The sequence below is a fragment of the Accipiter gentilis genome, chromosome 22 (genome assembly GCF_929443795.1).
Source record: "Accipiter gentilis chromosome 22, bAccGen1.1, whole genome shotgun sequence".
Classification (NCBI taxonomy): domain Eukaryota; kingdom Metazoa; phylum Chordata; class Aves; order Accipitriformes; family Accipitridae; genus Astur; species Astur gentilis.
The window spans coordinates 20,485,006-20,500,776 of record NC_064901.1 but is presented as its reverse complement, the minus strand read 5'-3'; the positions used below and the strand labels follow the sequence as shown (position 1 = coordinate 20,500,776).

The 15,771-nt window shown below is 45.2% G+C and overlaps 1 protein-coding gene across 3 annotated transcripts in view; it reads right to left on the bottom strand.

Moving 5' to 3' along the window:
- LOC126049504 (transmembrane protein 263-like) overlaps window positions 1-15,771 on the bottom strand; it is a 206,000-nt gene that overhangs the window by 72,030 nt on the left and 118,199 nt on the right. For 2 of the 3 annotated variants that reach the window (XM_049825993.1, XM_049825992.1), the window contains exon 3: window positions 4,235-4,312. The exons of the other annotated variant lie outside the window; for it this stretch is intronic. In XM_049825993.1, the coding sequence (XP_049681950.1) occupies window positions 4,235-4,312 (78 nt within the window). The remainder of the gene's footprint in view (window positions 1-4,234; window positions 4,313-15,771) is intronic. 3 annotated transcript variants of the gene reach the window in all.

The window sequence follows — 15,771 nt, the reverse complement described above, 5'->3', positions numbered from 1 at the left end:
ACATCTACCACCTGACAGTTTGATTCATGGACTAATGCTAACGGGCTTTTGCATGAACATGCTGAACTCCTGGGAAACCAAGTACTTTTCTGTTTTAATTGACTGCAGGATGAAGTTAGAATGTGTAACACTGGGGGTGAAAGGAGCATTATGAGATGTAAAGGGATAGTAAAGTATCACTGGGGACTCAAGGAAAGACCCAGCCCCTTGGAATTAGAGGGCAGATTTAGACTAGACGTAAGGAAGAAGTTCTTCACTGTGAGGGTGGTGAGACCCTGGAACAGGTTGCCCAGAGCAGCTGTGGATGCCCCATCCCTGGCAGTGTTCAAGGCCAGGTTGGATGGGGCTTGGAGCAACCTGCTCTAGTGGAAGGTGTCCCTGCCCATGGCAGGGGGGTTGGAACCAGATGATCTTTAAGGTCCCTTCCAACCCAAACCATTCTGTGATTCTATGAATGGGAAGCATTACCCTCTCAGCTGTACAAGACCGGTTTGATTTAATTTCTCAGGACTCTAATGGGTACTATGCAGAGGTGACAGCTAAACTAGCTTTAACCAGTTATCCTGCATATTAAAAGCTGTGCAACTGCATTTAACACTAAGGTCCTTATGGGGAAATTCACCTACGCACTGTGCAGAACAAGCATATGTTCACCTGCCAGAATACTGAAGGAAAACCTATAGAAGTCAACAGACATCCAGAGGGCAACACATGTCATGTCTACAAGTGAGTGGCAATGGTTTATTCATCCCATGCCACTCCAGGATTTCATACATTCTCCTACTCCCTCTCTGCACGAAACCGAGAGGCTTTTCAGACTTTTCTCCAAGAGGGACCGAGCAAGAAAGCCCCCATGTAAAAGCTGCCAAATCATCGGCCAGAACTCTCACCTAGTATGGGAAAAATTAAGTTCAAGCCCTGGTCTTAATTCAGGGAGAAGCAGCAGCTGAAGTCTGATTTCTTACATGTCAAGTGACAGTACTGAACATGGAAGGGAGCTTCTCGAATTTTACTTGAAATTCTTTCCTGGAAACAGGATGCTCTTCCCATGAAAATTTCCATAGGCCTATTGTGGTTTAACCCCAGCCGGCAACTAAGCACCACATAGCCACTGTGGCGGTAATCCAAATTACAGTTTGATTGTAAGCCCTCTCTATCAAGTGACTCAGAAGAAGAATGATTTTAAATGGGGTTCTAAGCAACGATAAGCCTTTGAACAAATTAAGTGGGAGATCATTTATGCAGTAGCCCTTGGGCCAGTCGGGCAGGACAAGATGTTAAAAATGTGCTCTATACCACAGCCAGGGAGAATGGCCCTACCTGGAGTCTGTGGCAGAAAGCACCCGGGGGGACCCGAGGTCAACCCCTATGATTTTGGAGTCAGGGATATCGAAGATCCAAGGCTTGCTATACTCCCACTGAAAAAGAGATATCGGCAGCATATGAAGGAGTTTGAGCTGCCTTGGAAGTGGTTGGTACGGAAACACAGCTCCTATTAGCACCCCAACTGCCAGCGCTGGGCTGGATGTTCTACACACCAAGCAGCTGATGCCACGTGGAGTAAGTGGGTCACACTGATCATACAACGGGCTTAAATAGGAAATCCCAGTCGCCCAGGAATTTTAGAAGTTATCACATACTGGCCAGAAGGCAAAGATTTGGGAATGTCACCAGAGAAGGAGGTGACGTGCTCTGAAGAGGCCTCACATTGGGTGCCAAAAAGGACTGTCGTGGTTTAACACCAGCTGGCAACTAAGCCCCACACAGCCCATCACTCACTCCCCCCCCCCCCCCCCCCGGTGACATGGGGGAGAGAATCAGAAAGGTAAAAGTGAGAAAATCAGGGGTTGAGATAAAGACAGTGTAATAGGTAAAGCAAAAGCTGCGCACGCAAGCAAAGCAAAACAAGGAATTCATTCCCCACTTCCCATGGGCAGGCAGGTGTTCAGCCATCTCCAGGACAGCAGGGCTCCATCACGCCTAACAGTTACTTGGGAAGACAAGCGCCATCGTTCCGACCATCTCCCCCCTTCCTCCTCCTTCCCCCAGCTTTTTATTGCTGAGCATGACGTCGTGTGGTCTGGAATACCCCTTGGGCCAGTTGGGGTCAGCTATCCCGGCCATGTCCCTTCCCAACTCCTTGTGCCCCCCCAGCCCACTCGCTGGTGGGGTGGGGCGAGAAGCAGAAAAGGCCTTGGCTCTGTGTAAGCACTGCTCAGCAGTAACAAAAACATCCCTGTGTTACCAACACTGTTTCCAGCACAAATCCAAAACACAGCCCCGTACCAGCTACTGTGAAGAAAATTATGCCGGCCAAAACCAGTACAAGTGCAAACCATCCTCTTTTGACAAACCATCATTTAGTTTTCTCAAAATGCCTTCAGGTACGAGATTTGAAATGTCCTGCTGCAGTCCCTGTTTTGCTATCAGTGCCACACTGCTTGGGGAATCTTGCCCACCAGACTGAGAAGCAGCCGACAGCAAGCATAAGAAAGATCACGTGTGGCGACAAGTGCAAAGTTTTGATCTAGCAAATAAAACTGGAAGTTAATTTGGTTCTCAATTCAAGGGATTTGAGAGAGATGCATGTTTTTTCTGTTTCAGCAGAACATCTATCACCACATTTGCCACAACTCTCACAAACCAACGTATTACAGCACAGTTGAGAAGTGCTTGCGCTTCACTGTCCAAAATGTTCCTATTTATAGCATAAATACTGACAGATTTAATGGTGATTCCTAGTGCACAGATTTGTTCTTCTTTACAGTATATTACTCAGTGTTTTTCAGCCTTTCGCAATTTACAGACCCCTGAAGGCATTTTCCAGGGAGGGTGCAAAACCCTATAAGCAAGCTTAAGTCCACAGACAATTGATTTTTCTTAGTTGCTTTTAGCAAACCTCCCACCCCCGAAGTAGCACATGGGTCCCCGAGGGCCTGCCGATTGCAGTTTGGAGGCTGCTGCTCTGCCACAGCAAGGCAGTTCAAGGGATGATTACAGAGAATGCAACGCTAGTGTAATGCTGGTGTAGGAAGCTATACGTCTCTATCGAGTTCAAGAAAACATGTGAGGGCACAGCAGAGAAGGCAGCCAGAAATCAGGTCAAGCCAGAAATCTTCTTAAACAATGTAGTGCTGGAAATAGGTATAAGTTACAAATTAATAAATATCAAGGAGTGCGACAATTAGAACACATTCTGTTCTGCAGATGGAAAATTCTCCAAGTAGTAATGACTTGTCGAGGTAGCTAGGTTTTTTCCTGTGAAAGCTTAAGCTAAAAAAGCTTCAGCTAAACAAAGAAGAATAGAAGCTGAGGTCTGAATGAAGCATCACCTCCGCTTTGGAGAAACTGAACAACATGCACACATAATAACAGCATTAGAAAGCTGCTGCCATCTATAGATAACCACCAGCTTTATTCACCCAGATTCCAGTTACAACAACAGGGAGGCAGCTGCCTAATTGGCTCATACAATAAGTGAAGGTGAGCCAAAGCGTTTTCCCAGTTAATACACACCCACTCCTTATTATCAAAGCAGCTTGTCAACATGCCTACAAAATAATGTCATAAGAAGAGAGCAGAGGTTAATCTGTAAATGGTGCCTGACAAAGGATGAAGACCCACAGTTCTGTCTCTGCCAGCCAGTCCATACAAAGCAGGACAGCAGCTCCCACTCAGGCTGGCTGAGGGGTAATAAAACAGGCTCTCTTGTCTCAAAATCGCTGTAATCAACTCTAAGGAGAAAGCAACTCTAGGGCTGCTCAGGCATTCAAGAGCAAGGAGAACACATCAGGACAAGAAAAGAGTAGGAGCAGGCAGCACACAAAGCATGCCTAGAGTCTCAGCTGGGAGTCTCAATCAATGCCTCCAAAGACAAAGTAATAAAAAATAAAAGCCACCAAAAAGCCCAGTCACTTTAATTTGCTCTTAAGGGCTGCAGTTGTCATAAAAAGGAAATCCAGGTGAAGTACAAAAACGGCCAAACTTCAGAACACTGTATTATATCAAAGAGGGAGGGGATGTTTCATAGGGAAGGTGGTAGGGGAAACACAACTGGAAGAGAACCACTCAGGCAAGAAGCGCTGACTCTGCTTCGAAGCAGCTTCTGGCAGAATGTCTACCCAGTCCCAACTCCTTTGGCATTTTATTGTGAGACACTGAAGATAAACAGGCAATTCTTAAGTATCAAACATACAGTAAGAGATTATTTTAAAACAATCAGCTGCTTGCTTACCCTTCACCTTTGATCTTCTCTCATTAAGTGTCCCCGGACAGACCGTTTGCTGCAGGTACCAGGTACCCAGCACATCAGCTACAGACAAAAGCAGAAGGGTGAGGAGCTACATTTGAAGAGGAACAAACGAGGAGGGCTGCCTAAAACCTTCAGCCGCACCTGGCTAGTGTTTCCCAGCGCCTATCTGAACCCAGTGATTTCCAGTGCCAATGGAAGAAAGATCTAGTGATCCTCTGCACGTGCCATTTGCCTACTCGAACATTACTGCTCGTCCAAGCTCTGTCTTTCATACCCCACCCCATATTTCACCTGTCAGAATGGGGGAGGAATCCGATTAGCTTCTAGATGCAGTTTAAGCAATAAGGGCACGGTAGACTGAATTTCTGGGCAGCGAAAGGCCACCTTGGGTACTATGACAAGGTATTCGCTATCTGATAGTGTAGATTAAGGAGGAACTTGGCTCTTTTGGCTCTTGAATGTGTAGGCAGCTCCCATTAGCATTAATGTAAGCTGCGTATGGGCGCTGAGAGTCTGCCAAACAAGTGACAAACAGCAGCTTTTCATTCAGCATACATGAGCAAAAAAGGAGCACAAGACACTCAGCCATCTATTGCAAGCACCTGACAACTATTTAAGCATTGAGTCAAATCCAGGAGTTTTATATAACAAAATGACATAGGAAACAGTCAGTGAGAAAGCTACAGAATACAGTACACACTCCACAGCTTTGCAGCATGTTTCTGCATGGAGAGGATAGTTCCAAAAAGATGATAAATATGCATGATAATATAGACAAATAATAAAAAAAGCCCAAACTATCGCTTTTGCTTTTTTTTTTAGAGAGAGAGAGAGAGAGATTGCCCAGGGCATAAATCCTCTGAAGCCTGAACAGACTTAAGCTAAGCCAAGTTCTCATGCAACTAATAAAAATGTTCCATTTTCTCCTCCAAACAGAACATTCAATTTTTTTGGCCTATACATTAGGTATAAATTTGGAATAAAGCTTCAACCACTGCCAAAAAAACCCCAACAAACCCCCATCCAAAAATCAAAGCAAAGATTATGGAATGACTCCTGTTTTTGACCTGCCATTGAGACACACATTACAAAAGGAAACAAGAATTCTTCAGTCTCTAAGATGAGGAAAAAGAACTACTGTATTTCCAAAAGCAGCCTTTCATAGGAAATGCTACTCCTCTACTGGAGGGTTTGAGCATCCATAGCACAACCTGACATCAGTAGAAATTTGTAGGGGCTGTTAGCCAGGTGATCAATGTCAAGCACTATCATCTAGAACCCCAAAACCAGAAGCAGCCAAAACAACATTTTGTCCTTTTTGTGCCTAGGCTATGCTTAATAATTTTATGTATAATTTCCACTCCTGTCCCCTAGCCTGGGGCTGGGAGACAATGTTACCAATTAAAGGAGCAAAATCACAGTGGTTCTATGCTGTAAAAAGAGACATTACCACTGACATCTGCAGTTTTATGCCGCACAGAAAAATATTTCCTCAAATTCTAATAATAGTAATAATACTACTACTACTATGGTACTGTGTAAGTTTATTGAAAACAATACATTCTACAAAACCCCAGAGAGCTTGTTAAATATTTACCAAACAAGAATATTTAGTATTTAATAAGACACTAAAGATAAATGGAAATAAAAAGTAATAGGCATTTTTCTGATGCTTCCAAACATTAATTCCAGTCAAATGAGGCCCTTTTATTTGAGATACCAGAAATGCTGCTCGGTACTGGGACATCTGAGATGTTCAAAATTTTTGCAAGGCAAGTGCTGTTAATTTTTTCAGCAATTCATAGTTATTTTAACAGTGGTTAAAGTTAATTGAAACAAGTTCTTAATAAACAGTAATAGATTTACCTTCCCACCCTCAGGGGCTGTTGGGAGGATTAGTCGATATTTGCTCACAGCTTTCAAGTTGGAAATGCTGTATGAACACAATTATAATATTCTTACAGAACCATTCTTTAGCAGCTTACTCTTGTCTATAATTAGATGCGGTGATCAGATTATATTTTATATTACACTGCCATTTTCCTTTATCAACATACAGCAAGTGGCTCCAGAGGGCACCTATGGCCCTTTAATGACTTTACTGTTTTTCAGCTAACGACCATCAAATAGACTAATCACACCCAAAAAGAAAATGAAGTAACCTGCAGGTATACACACTAAAAGCACAATGCTTCCCTTCTTCCACTGACTGGGCTTTGAGAAATTAGCTAATGATAATGGTTTAATAATGAAACAGATGCTCAACGTTGCTCGCCTGCTTTATGCACGAATAGACCCATAGGAAACTTCCCACCCTCGCTCACTCCAAAAGCACTCTCAAGTGAACTTGGTGGCAGATTGCAGAGCAACCTGCCCTTTTATTTCTCACCTCCTGGAAGTGACAGGCTGCGTCTCACAAGCTCTTGCCGTACATTTTCTCTACGTGGTCCTCCCTCAAAGGGAATTAGGAGGGTTATTTCTGATGGAGACTGGCAATCATCTATCAATACTAAAATAATGGGAAGGAAACAAATAGAAAAAAAGACACTCGGACTGGTCCTCACTGTGTACTGCAGGATACAGTGTCAGAAATCACATTCTCACTGCCTGTCCTATGTCCTTGACTGAAACAATCTAAGCTGGAGAGAGAAGGTTCTTGAGAAAGACATCAGCAGAAAAATTACATGAGGTTTGTGCCTTTGCAGAAGATGGGTTCAGTGCCAATTGCTCATGCGGGATAAAACTAGTATAGCTGCTCTTGTATGAGCTGCTCGGGGTCACATGCTTCCACCTGCGAAATCGCTGCCCACGGATATAGCATGAGGCAGAACCTCCCGCTGCAGAGAGGCCAGCGAGAGCTTGAAATCTACCTGTACGTGTGCACTTGACACTGGCTGCATGACATCCTTGTCTCTAAACTGTAGAGACATGGATTTGATGGATGGACCGCTTGGCAGATAAGAAATTGGCTGGATGGCCACACTCAGGGAGTTGCGGTCAACGGCTCGATGTCCAAGCAGAGACCAGTGACGAGTGGCGTTCCTCAGGGGCCGGTATTGGGACCGGCGCTGTTTAACATCTTTGTCGGTGACATGGACAGCGGGATTGAGTGCACCATCAGCAAGTTTGCCGATGACACCAAGATGCGTGGTGCAGTTGACACGCTGGAGGGAAGGGATGCCATCCAGAGGGACCTTGAAGGCTTGAGAGGTGGGCCCATGCAAAACTCATGAAGTTCAACAAGGCCACGTGCATGGTCCTGGGCATGGGTCGGGGCAATCCCAAGCACAAATACAGGTTGGGTGGAGAACGGATTGCGAGCAGCCCTGAGGAGAAGGACTTGGGGGTGTTGGTTGACGAGAAGCTCAACAAGATCCAGCAATGTGCGCTTGCAGCCCAGAAAGCCAACCGTATCCTGGGCTGCATCAAAAGCAGCATGACCAGCAGGTCGAGGGAGGCGATTTTCCCCCTCTGCTCCGCTCTCGTGAGACCCCACCTGGCGTAGCGTTTTCAGCTCTGGGGCCCCCAACATAAGAAGGACATGGACCTGTTGGAGCGAGTCCAGAGGAGGGCCACAAAAACGATCAGAGGGCTGGAGCACCTCTCCTGTGAAGACAGGCTGAGGGAGTTGGGGTTGTTCAGCCTGGAGAAGAGAAGGCTCCGGGGAGACCTTCTTGTGGCCTTTCAATATTTTGAAGGGGGCTTATAAGAAAGATGGAGGAAGACTTTTTACCAAGGCCTGTAATGACAGGACCAGGGGTAACAGTTTTAAACTAAAATAGGGTAGATTTAGATTAGATATAAGGAAGAAATTCTTAACTGTGATGGTGGTGAGACACTGGAAGAAGCTGCCCAGAGAGGCTGTGGATTCCCCATCCCTGGCAGTGTTCAAGGCCAGGTTGGACGGGGCTTTGAGCAACCTGCTCTAGTGGAAGGTGTCCCTGCCCATGGCGGGGGGGTTGGAACTAGATGATCTTTAAGGTCCCTTCCAACCCAAACCATTCTATGATTCCATGATGATTCTATGAAATGGCATCCCATCACTAGCCTGTACAGAGCTGAACTGTACTTGCATAGCCTACACTGCTCCGTGTCCAGCTGTATTTGGCTGTAGAGGCCAAATATACCAGGGGAAGGTAAAAAGGACGCACTTCTTTTTTTTTTTTTCCTTCCCCTCTCCTCCCTTCCAGACTCTGAAATACATACACGCTCTGCAATACAAAATAAGAAAGCCAATCTGCGATATGTAAAAATGAGAAGGACCTTCATATTCTGTTGTATATAAATCCCTGAAGATCATGTGGGTGGGATTCAAGTAAAACCTCTCTGCTTGTGTCATCTTTAACAAAATCCAACTGCCAGTGCTTTAACACAACAGCAAAAAACTTAAACATTTGTGAGGCAGCTCAAATAATAGCCTTGCAGGCTGAATGTGATAGATCTTCTATTCCAATTCTACACCTCTCCTCTCTCAGTCACACTAGGAATGCAAGAGGGAGGCTGCAGGGTATTTGTTTCCAGCCATCAATAAATAAGTGAAGTCTGCTTCAATTCCTCTAAAACAATCAGCTACAAAAGATTAGAAATAGTAACCATTTGATGCTACCTTGACGGGTGCAAGAGAGGAACTGAACACGGCTCAAATAAAGTATTTATCTTTCTGGAAGACTTTCACTAATGCAGGGAGTCAACGTCACCAACATCTGCAAGCATGATGGTCCAGGGCAGAGCTAGGTTTTAGATGAGGCTACAGAGCAGTCCATACCAGCCATGTTTCTCTCGTTTTAAGATTACATACTCTCAGCAAAGCCAGCACTGCTGATTTCCAGGTTTCCTGCTAATCTACCACCTAAGGCTAGAAGAGCATTCTGCACTGTCGCTGTTGCAACCCAATGCACCGTTTGAAATGTGTCACTTTTGCAGACATTTTTAGTCCCGGGCCAAATGGTGTGGTCACAATTTACATTCACTTTCCCTAATGCAGAGCTCTAAATAGGGTTTTTCTAGCCTTAAATCAGTGTCAGCCCATTACTAAGGCAGCGTATAGCAGTCAGGAAGTTAATGGATTTAAAGGGTGGAGGTATTGATGGCTGTGAAGTGGAAACTATTTATCCTGTAAATACTGTAACAGCTAAGACAGCTCATCTCATTACAATTTATTTGTTTCAAACACTAGTGTAGGGAAGGGCTGGCAGCTGCAGGTTCTGTTACTGGAAGAGATGGGGGACAGAACTGCCGTAGGGGTCTGCTGCTGTAGGCATGGCTGTTGGGGGGGAGCTACAGCAGGGAATCTGTACTTGCACTTTTTGTCCCCGCTAACCAGGAGACCTTCTCCAAATAACACACACACATAAATATGTCTCCAGGTCTACTCTCCAAGCTGTGCTGCCTGGCTTTCTGCATGCTCTGATAGACAACTGACTTGGAGCTGCCGTGTAGGCTGGGCTAGACTGTAGGATTCCCAGCCAAGGACATATTGCCAGAAAGCCCTTGTTCACCTGGGAAGCACCACATGGAAACACGTAGTATAAATCACAAGTCACCATAGCAATTTTCAGTACACTCTGCCAGGTTGAGATCTCAGAAAGCTGAGACACTTGCTTACCCTCCTGCCCTTGCCAAACCTCAGAAAATGACCTTGAGAAAAAATAAAAAAAGTAGGAAAGATGGATTTTCTAGCCAATTAGTAGCACATCCAATAAATATCGAACTGTTCTGTCCAGATAGGAGCCTGCGAGCATCTTAAAGCCTCTAGCTTAGTGATTCCCAGTCTCCAAACCATTCAGTTCTGTATAACCTCTCAACTGAATTATCTGAGAAAAAATTGGGAGATAATCCCAATGATTTCCACATAAAACCCTGCTAGGCCCTGTGAGCATTAGAAGACTGGAGTGAGAATGAGCGGGAGGAGGGAGAAAGACAGTAAATACTCTGCACTTTATTTTCCTTTGAGGAGTAGAGAATTTATAGTTCATTTTTTAGGGTTTTTTTAAGACTTGTTTACTCTGCTTTGTTATCAACCCAACTAGGATGCAAACCTATCTCCTGCCTGCACAGAAAGATGTCTGCAGGCAAGCAGCAGACCTGCTGTTTCTCATTCCCTGCAAAGGATGCTGCAAGTCAGCATTCTCTATTAGATGCTCTTTCAGCAATAATCCCAGTACCGACTTTCCCTGCAGCTGCAATTCTATGCTTTTTGACCACAAACCCACTTTGTTTTTACATATAACTGTTTAATAATTATCTAGTGATCAATACTTACAAGGTTAGGCCAGTGCCTCACTTCTCAGGAAGAAAGGGACTCTTAATTTTGAGCACCCTGGATGTGGCATCCAGACCTTGTCTCCAAGGCCTACCTTGTCTCTTGGCCATCAGTGCTCCTGAAGCCACTGAAGCAGCTACTGGGACTCTCTCCGATTGTGAGACTTGGGCATCAGGTTCAAATCTAAAATTAGAGGCATGTGCGGCCATACTGTGATGCTTGGGCCAGTTTAAAGCACTTCAAGACAGGGCTGTGGGAATGTCCAAAACCCATCAACGCTAGCTCTCATTTTGCTGCTAGTGTACATGAAGTTGTACTAGGAGCCGCTTCGTACAAAAATACAGAGGTGCTCTGAAGCTGCTATGACAGGAACCGAGACTTTAATTCTCAGATGTTAAAAACAAAAAGAAGCCCTTTCACTTCACTGCTCTTGGCTGTTAACTTTCATTTGTTTAGATGCCAGCACACTACACTTCATAAAAATTAACACTTTTTTTTTCTTTAAACACTTACAAGCTTATTTTCCTTTCTCCTGTACCAGCTGTTTATCTCCTGACTTGATGATTCTCTTTGGAAATGTGAGTTGACATCTGGGTATGAGCGGATGCTGTAAATTGCCAGCATTTCTGTCTACTTATGCAAGCAAAGATTAGTTCCTCCAACTACAGTAGCATCTCTCCAAAGAATGCTAACATTATGCTACATAACAACCCTCTTCTTTCACTGCTATTACCCCTTTCTTTTTATTCAAGTACCTTTTTCTTTTGCTGAAGGCAAAGCAATGCATTAAGGCACTAGGCAATACAAATAAATGTCATTTAAAGAGAAAGCTTCCCAGAAAGTTCACATTATCCCTCACAATAGGCAGTAAGGGGTAGGTGAGAATGAAGTACAGATCCTGGAGCAGGTCAGAGGACACAAACTGAAGTGAATCCATGGGCTCTGCCTAACTGAGCCTGAGCATATCAGCAGAGGAAACCTGCCATCTGGCTCCAAACCTTTCCTGGGCGTTTTGGGTTTGTGTGGCAGGTTTTTGGTAGCAGGGGAAGGGGCTGCAGGGGTGGCTCCTGCAAGAAGCTGCTAGAAGCTTCCCCGGCTCCAAGTCGGACCTGCCTCTGGCCAAGGCCGACCCAGTCAGCGATGGTGGTAGCGCCTTTGGGAGGACATACTTAAGAAGGGAAAACCTGCAGTGGAGAGGGGAGTGGGATGTGAGAGGAACACTTATGCAGACACTGAGGTCAGTGAAGAAGGAGGGAGAGGAGGTGTGCCGGAGGAGGGGATGCCCCCGCAGCCTGTGGTGAGGTGGCAGGCTGTCCCCCCCAGCCCGTGGAGGGGAGCAGGGGAGCAGACGCCCACCCGGGGAGAGAGGAACCCACGCCGGAGCAGGGGGATGCTGCCGAAGATGGCTGTGACTCCATGGTAAAGCTTGCGCTGGAGCAGTCTGTGCCTGGAGGACTGCAGCCCGTGGAAAGGACCCACACTGGAACAGTTCATGAAGGACTGCAGCCCATAGGAAGGACTCAGGCTGGAGAAGTTCGTGGAGAACTGTCCTGGGGAGGGACCCCATGCTGGAGCAGGGGAAGAGTGAGGAGTCCTGCCCCTGAGGAGGAAGGAGCGGCAGAGACAACGTGTGCGGAACTGACCCCAACCCCCATCCCCTGTCCCCCTGAGCTGCTGGGGGTTAGAAGGTAGAGAATTCAGGATAAAGTTAAGCCCAGGAAGAAGGGAGGTGTGGGTGGAAGGTGTTCTAAGATTTGGGTTTATCTCTCGTTATACTGCTCTGACTGAATTGGTAACAAATTAAACTGATTTTGTTTTTTTCCCCAAGTTGAGTCTGTTTTGCTCGTGACCATAACTGGCGAGTGATCCTTCCCTGTTCTTGTCTCGACCCACAAGCCTTTTCTCCTCCCCATCCCATGGGGCAGGGAGGGAGGAGTGAGCGAGCGGCTGTGTGGTGCTTTGTTGCCGGCTGGGCTTAAACCATGACACTGGAACTGAGAAAATAGGAAAGGGTGAGGCAGCTGCACAAAGCACCTGGTACTTCAACATGACCCTGGCTTGTTCATTTGACCTGTCAGAGGAAAAGATTCAATAGCTGTTTCCCGTCATCTTCGATTTCAGTATTTCTTTCACAGCTTTTACGATTTTGCCTATCTCATGCTTGTATAACATCAGCAGATGTACACATAACCCCTATCCTCATGCTCCGCGCATTCTCACAGAGCTCTGTGGAGTAAGGGACTTTTCCTGGCTGTGCCCCACGCCAGGCAATGCTCCTTTGTCTTCCACACCCAGCACACTGGAGAAAACCACTGTTCATCTTAAAGGATGACACTTTCAGACACTTGCAAAGACAACACATGAAAGGTATCACAGAACCAAAGGCCTCAAGTTAAACTGTTCCTCCTTAAACCAACTGGCTGTTAGCAGGATGGGAAATCAACAGATGTACCTGAGCTATACCACACACCATTCATCCTATTTCAAGCTTTAAAGGTTAAAGCCAACACCTTAAATTACACAAGGAATGCAAGGCAGGCATGGGACAGAAGTGTCACATGCTCCCTTGAGAGAAATCTCTCACACAAGGAACAACACAGTCAAAAGCAGTTTCACGCATAATCCTGGCAGACAGAAAATCAACACTGTTTGAGGTTTATCTCATGGCTCTTGGGTTTGGGAGAATCAATGGGTAACAAATACAAAATAGTAACTATTTTTCATAAACTGAGAGGGTTTTTTTTGTGTACTAAATGAAAATTGTCAAAACTCTTTCAAAGCTTCCACGTCCAAAGCAGGGAAAACCCTGGCATTCTTTGCACTTGGAAAAGCTTTCTGCTTTCTGAGTTTTAACTCATAAATAATAATCCTGAAAAAAACCCACCCAAACCAACACCATGATGAGCAGAAAAGAAAGCACAAAGCAGCATGGAATAAGCTGGGCAATTGTGGTTTCTATTGAAGTTATTATTTATCTACCAATGGATATGGAGAATAGTGAGGAGTAGAAATGAAGGAAAGGGGAAAGAGGAAAGAGGAAAGCGAGCTGGGTTCTGCCCAGAGAAGGAGGATGCTATTTGGTTGAACAAGATCAGCTCCACAGAAATGCTGACAGATGGTGGGGAAATAATGTACTGTTATGAAGGGGGAAAAAATACCATACATAAGTCTTACAGGTATTTGTATATGAATAATCCCTTAGCCTCTGCTTAAAGGCAGTCTACCATTGTGGTGTTAACGCTTGGGAGGAAGGCACCTGATGCAACTAGGCCTCCTACCCACAGTGAGTATTCATTGCCATTTTGATAGCTTTAGAGTGGCAATAACTCTAGCTGATCCCTCTGCTACAGAAAGGACCGCTCCAAATGCTCAAAGCTTAGGCCATCACATTTCAGAGTCTCTTTGCTGCCTGGTTCTTCACTTCAGGAGAGAAGCCAACTCCTACCTAGACATCTGGAGACGCTATGGAAAACAAAAATCACAACCACCTACGATTCAATGTATGCTGGTTACTTTACAACATAATAGAATAAAATAGTTTTGATGCAAGGAAAATGAAAGCAAGAGGCACACTCTGCTATTAAATTACATAAACACTGCTTTTGATTGTGCTGAGACTCCCCTATCAACAGATCAACTTGCTTGCTCACTTATTCCCTCCTGCTTCACACCGTTCCCCCACTCACTCTCTCTTCCAAAACAGCCTCCCTTACTCATTTAGTTTTTTCAACCATAAGGGAAAACATTTCTGAAAATAAAACAGTTTTGACACAATTCTGAGATCTTAAGTTCTTGCTTTCCCCAGCAGCCCAAGCCATTGCTCCATCTAAAGGAGACTACTCAAATATGCTCAGAAGTCTAGGCAGATTTGTTTGCATGATGTGTGGTTTGCAGAAGGGCTAATTTATTTGTGATTCCCAAAGCCCGGGAGACAGTACTCTGAGAAGACACCAGAGACACAAGCTCTTCATGGAGACTCTTTCACATATTATGCTCACTCACTGCAAGCTTGCGGTCATATGGAAATTTTTCCATTTTGCTTTTTGCAGTACCTAGCTAGACACGAGTACGGCTCCAAGTGGAGGATCAAGAAAGGAAATGGCAGAAATGTTTCCAGGAATGCACATAGAACAGGAAGGATCAAGAATTTTAGTGCTTTCTACTGCTTGTTCAGTGTCCTTCTCACCTTGCTTGTAGTTACACTTTCTGACAGCAGCAGTTTCCAGTAGAAGTAGCGTGACATAGGGCTTGATGCAACATAGACCTGGGATTTGCTAATGCATTGAACCACTTGGAGAAGTGAGCAGCAGAAATCCTTTCTGAGCACAGGCAGCTCTGGCTTTCTCCTCACAGGAGATACAGCAAAATGAAGGACAGTGAAGGAGACTGGGTGAAAAGGAAAAAGATTTCAAGGAAGCAAACAGCAATACCATTGACAATCACCTGACCTGTCTGCTTTTTCGAACTGAAGAAAGATGGAAGAACATTCCTGCTCCAAGAACTTTCCCAAGTGTCATAAAGTCGTTAAAAAACAAGAGAGCAAGAATCCACACACACCTGTGAAAACGGTCCAGCAACTAATTGCCAAATAGACAAGGCATGCATCTTCCTGAAGAAAATAAACACATCCAAAATAGGTATTGCCCATCTTTTGGTCATCACTTGGAAAGCAAAAGTCACATTGAATCTCTAGGTAAAGTTCAACATGGTAAGTGTTAAATTGGCCATTCTAGAATTCATTAAACGACAAATCCCAGAGATTTGGAATACTGTACCTGTACAGATGTTTCTCACACAGTAGGCAAAAGACGTACTGCACACTAAGAGATGGGTGGCTGAACTTCCCTTCTCATTTCTTTTTAGCCTTTCACGACCTGCAGTTCTTGCTATTCTCAGGAGAGAAAAACTCCTCATCCTCCCACAAAACACGTACACAAACCAGATGAAAACTCCTTGCTGAATACACAAGTTGCAATCTTCCCTAGTTTTTCACTACAGGTGAAGGTGCCTCTTCTGTGCCTGCGTAGCCCCTACCACAACAGGATATCGATCCTAATTAGGCCTGAGCCTCGGCTATTTGCTGACAAACTTCAGCTCGTGAGAGCACCGTCAAGAGTTTGCTTCAGGAGAGCAAACTGCCTGTTCACTCTGAGGAGCTCGGCAGGATGCTGCCCGGCACGACAGGAGTGCCGCTCACCCCGACACACTGGCTGACCTAGGGGAGGCTGTATCCCCCGTGGGGAGGCTGTATCCCCCG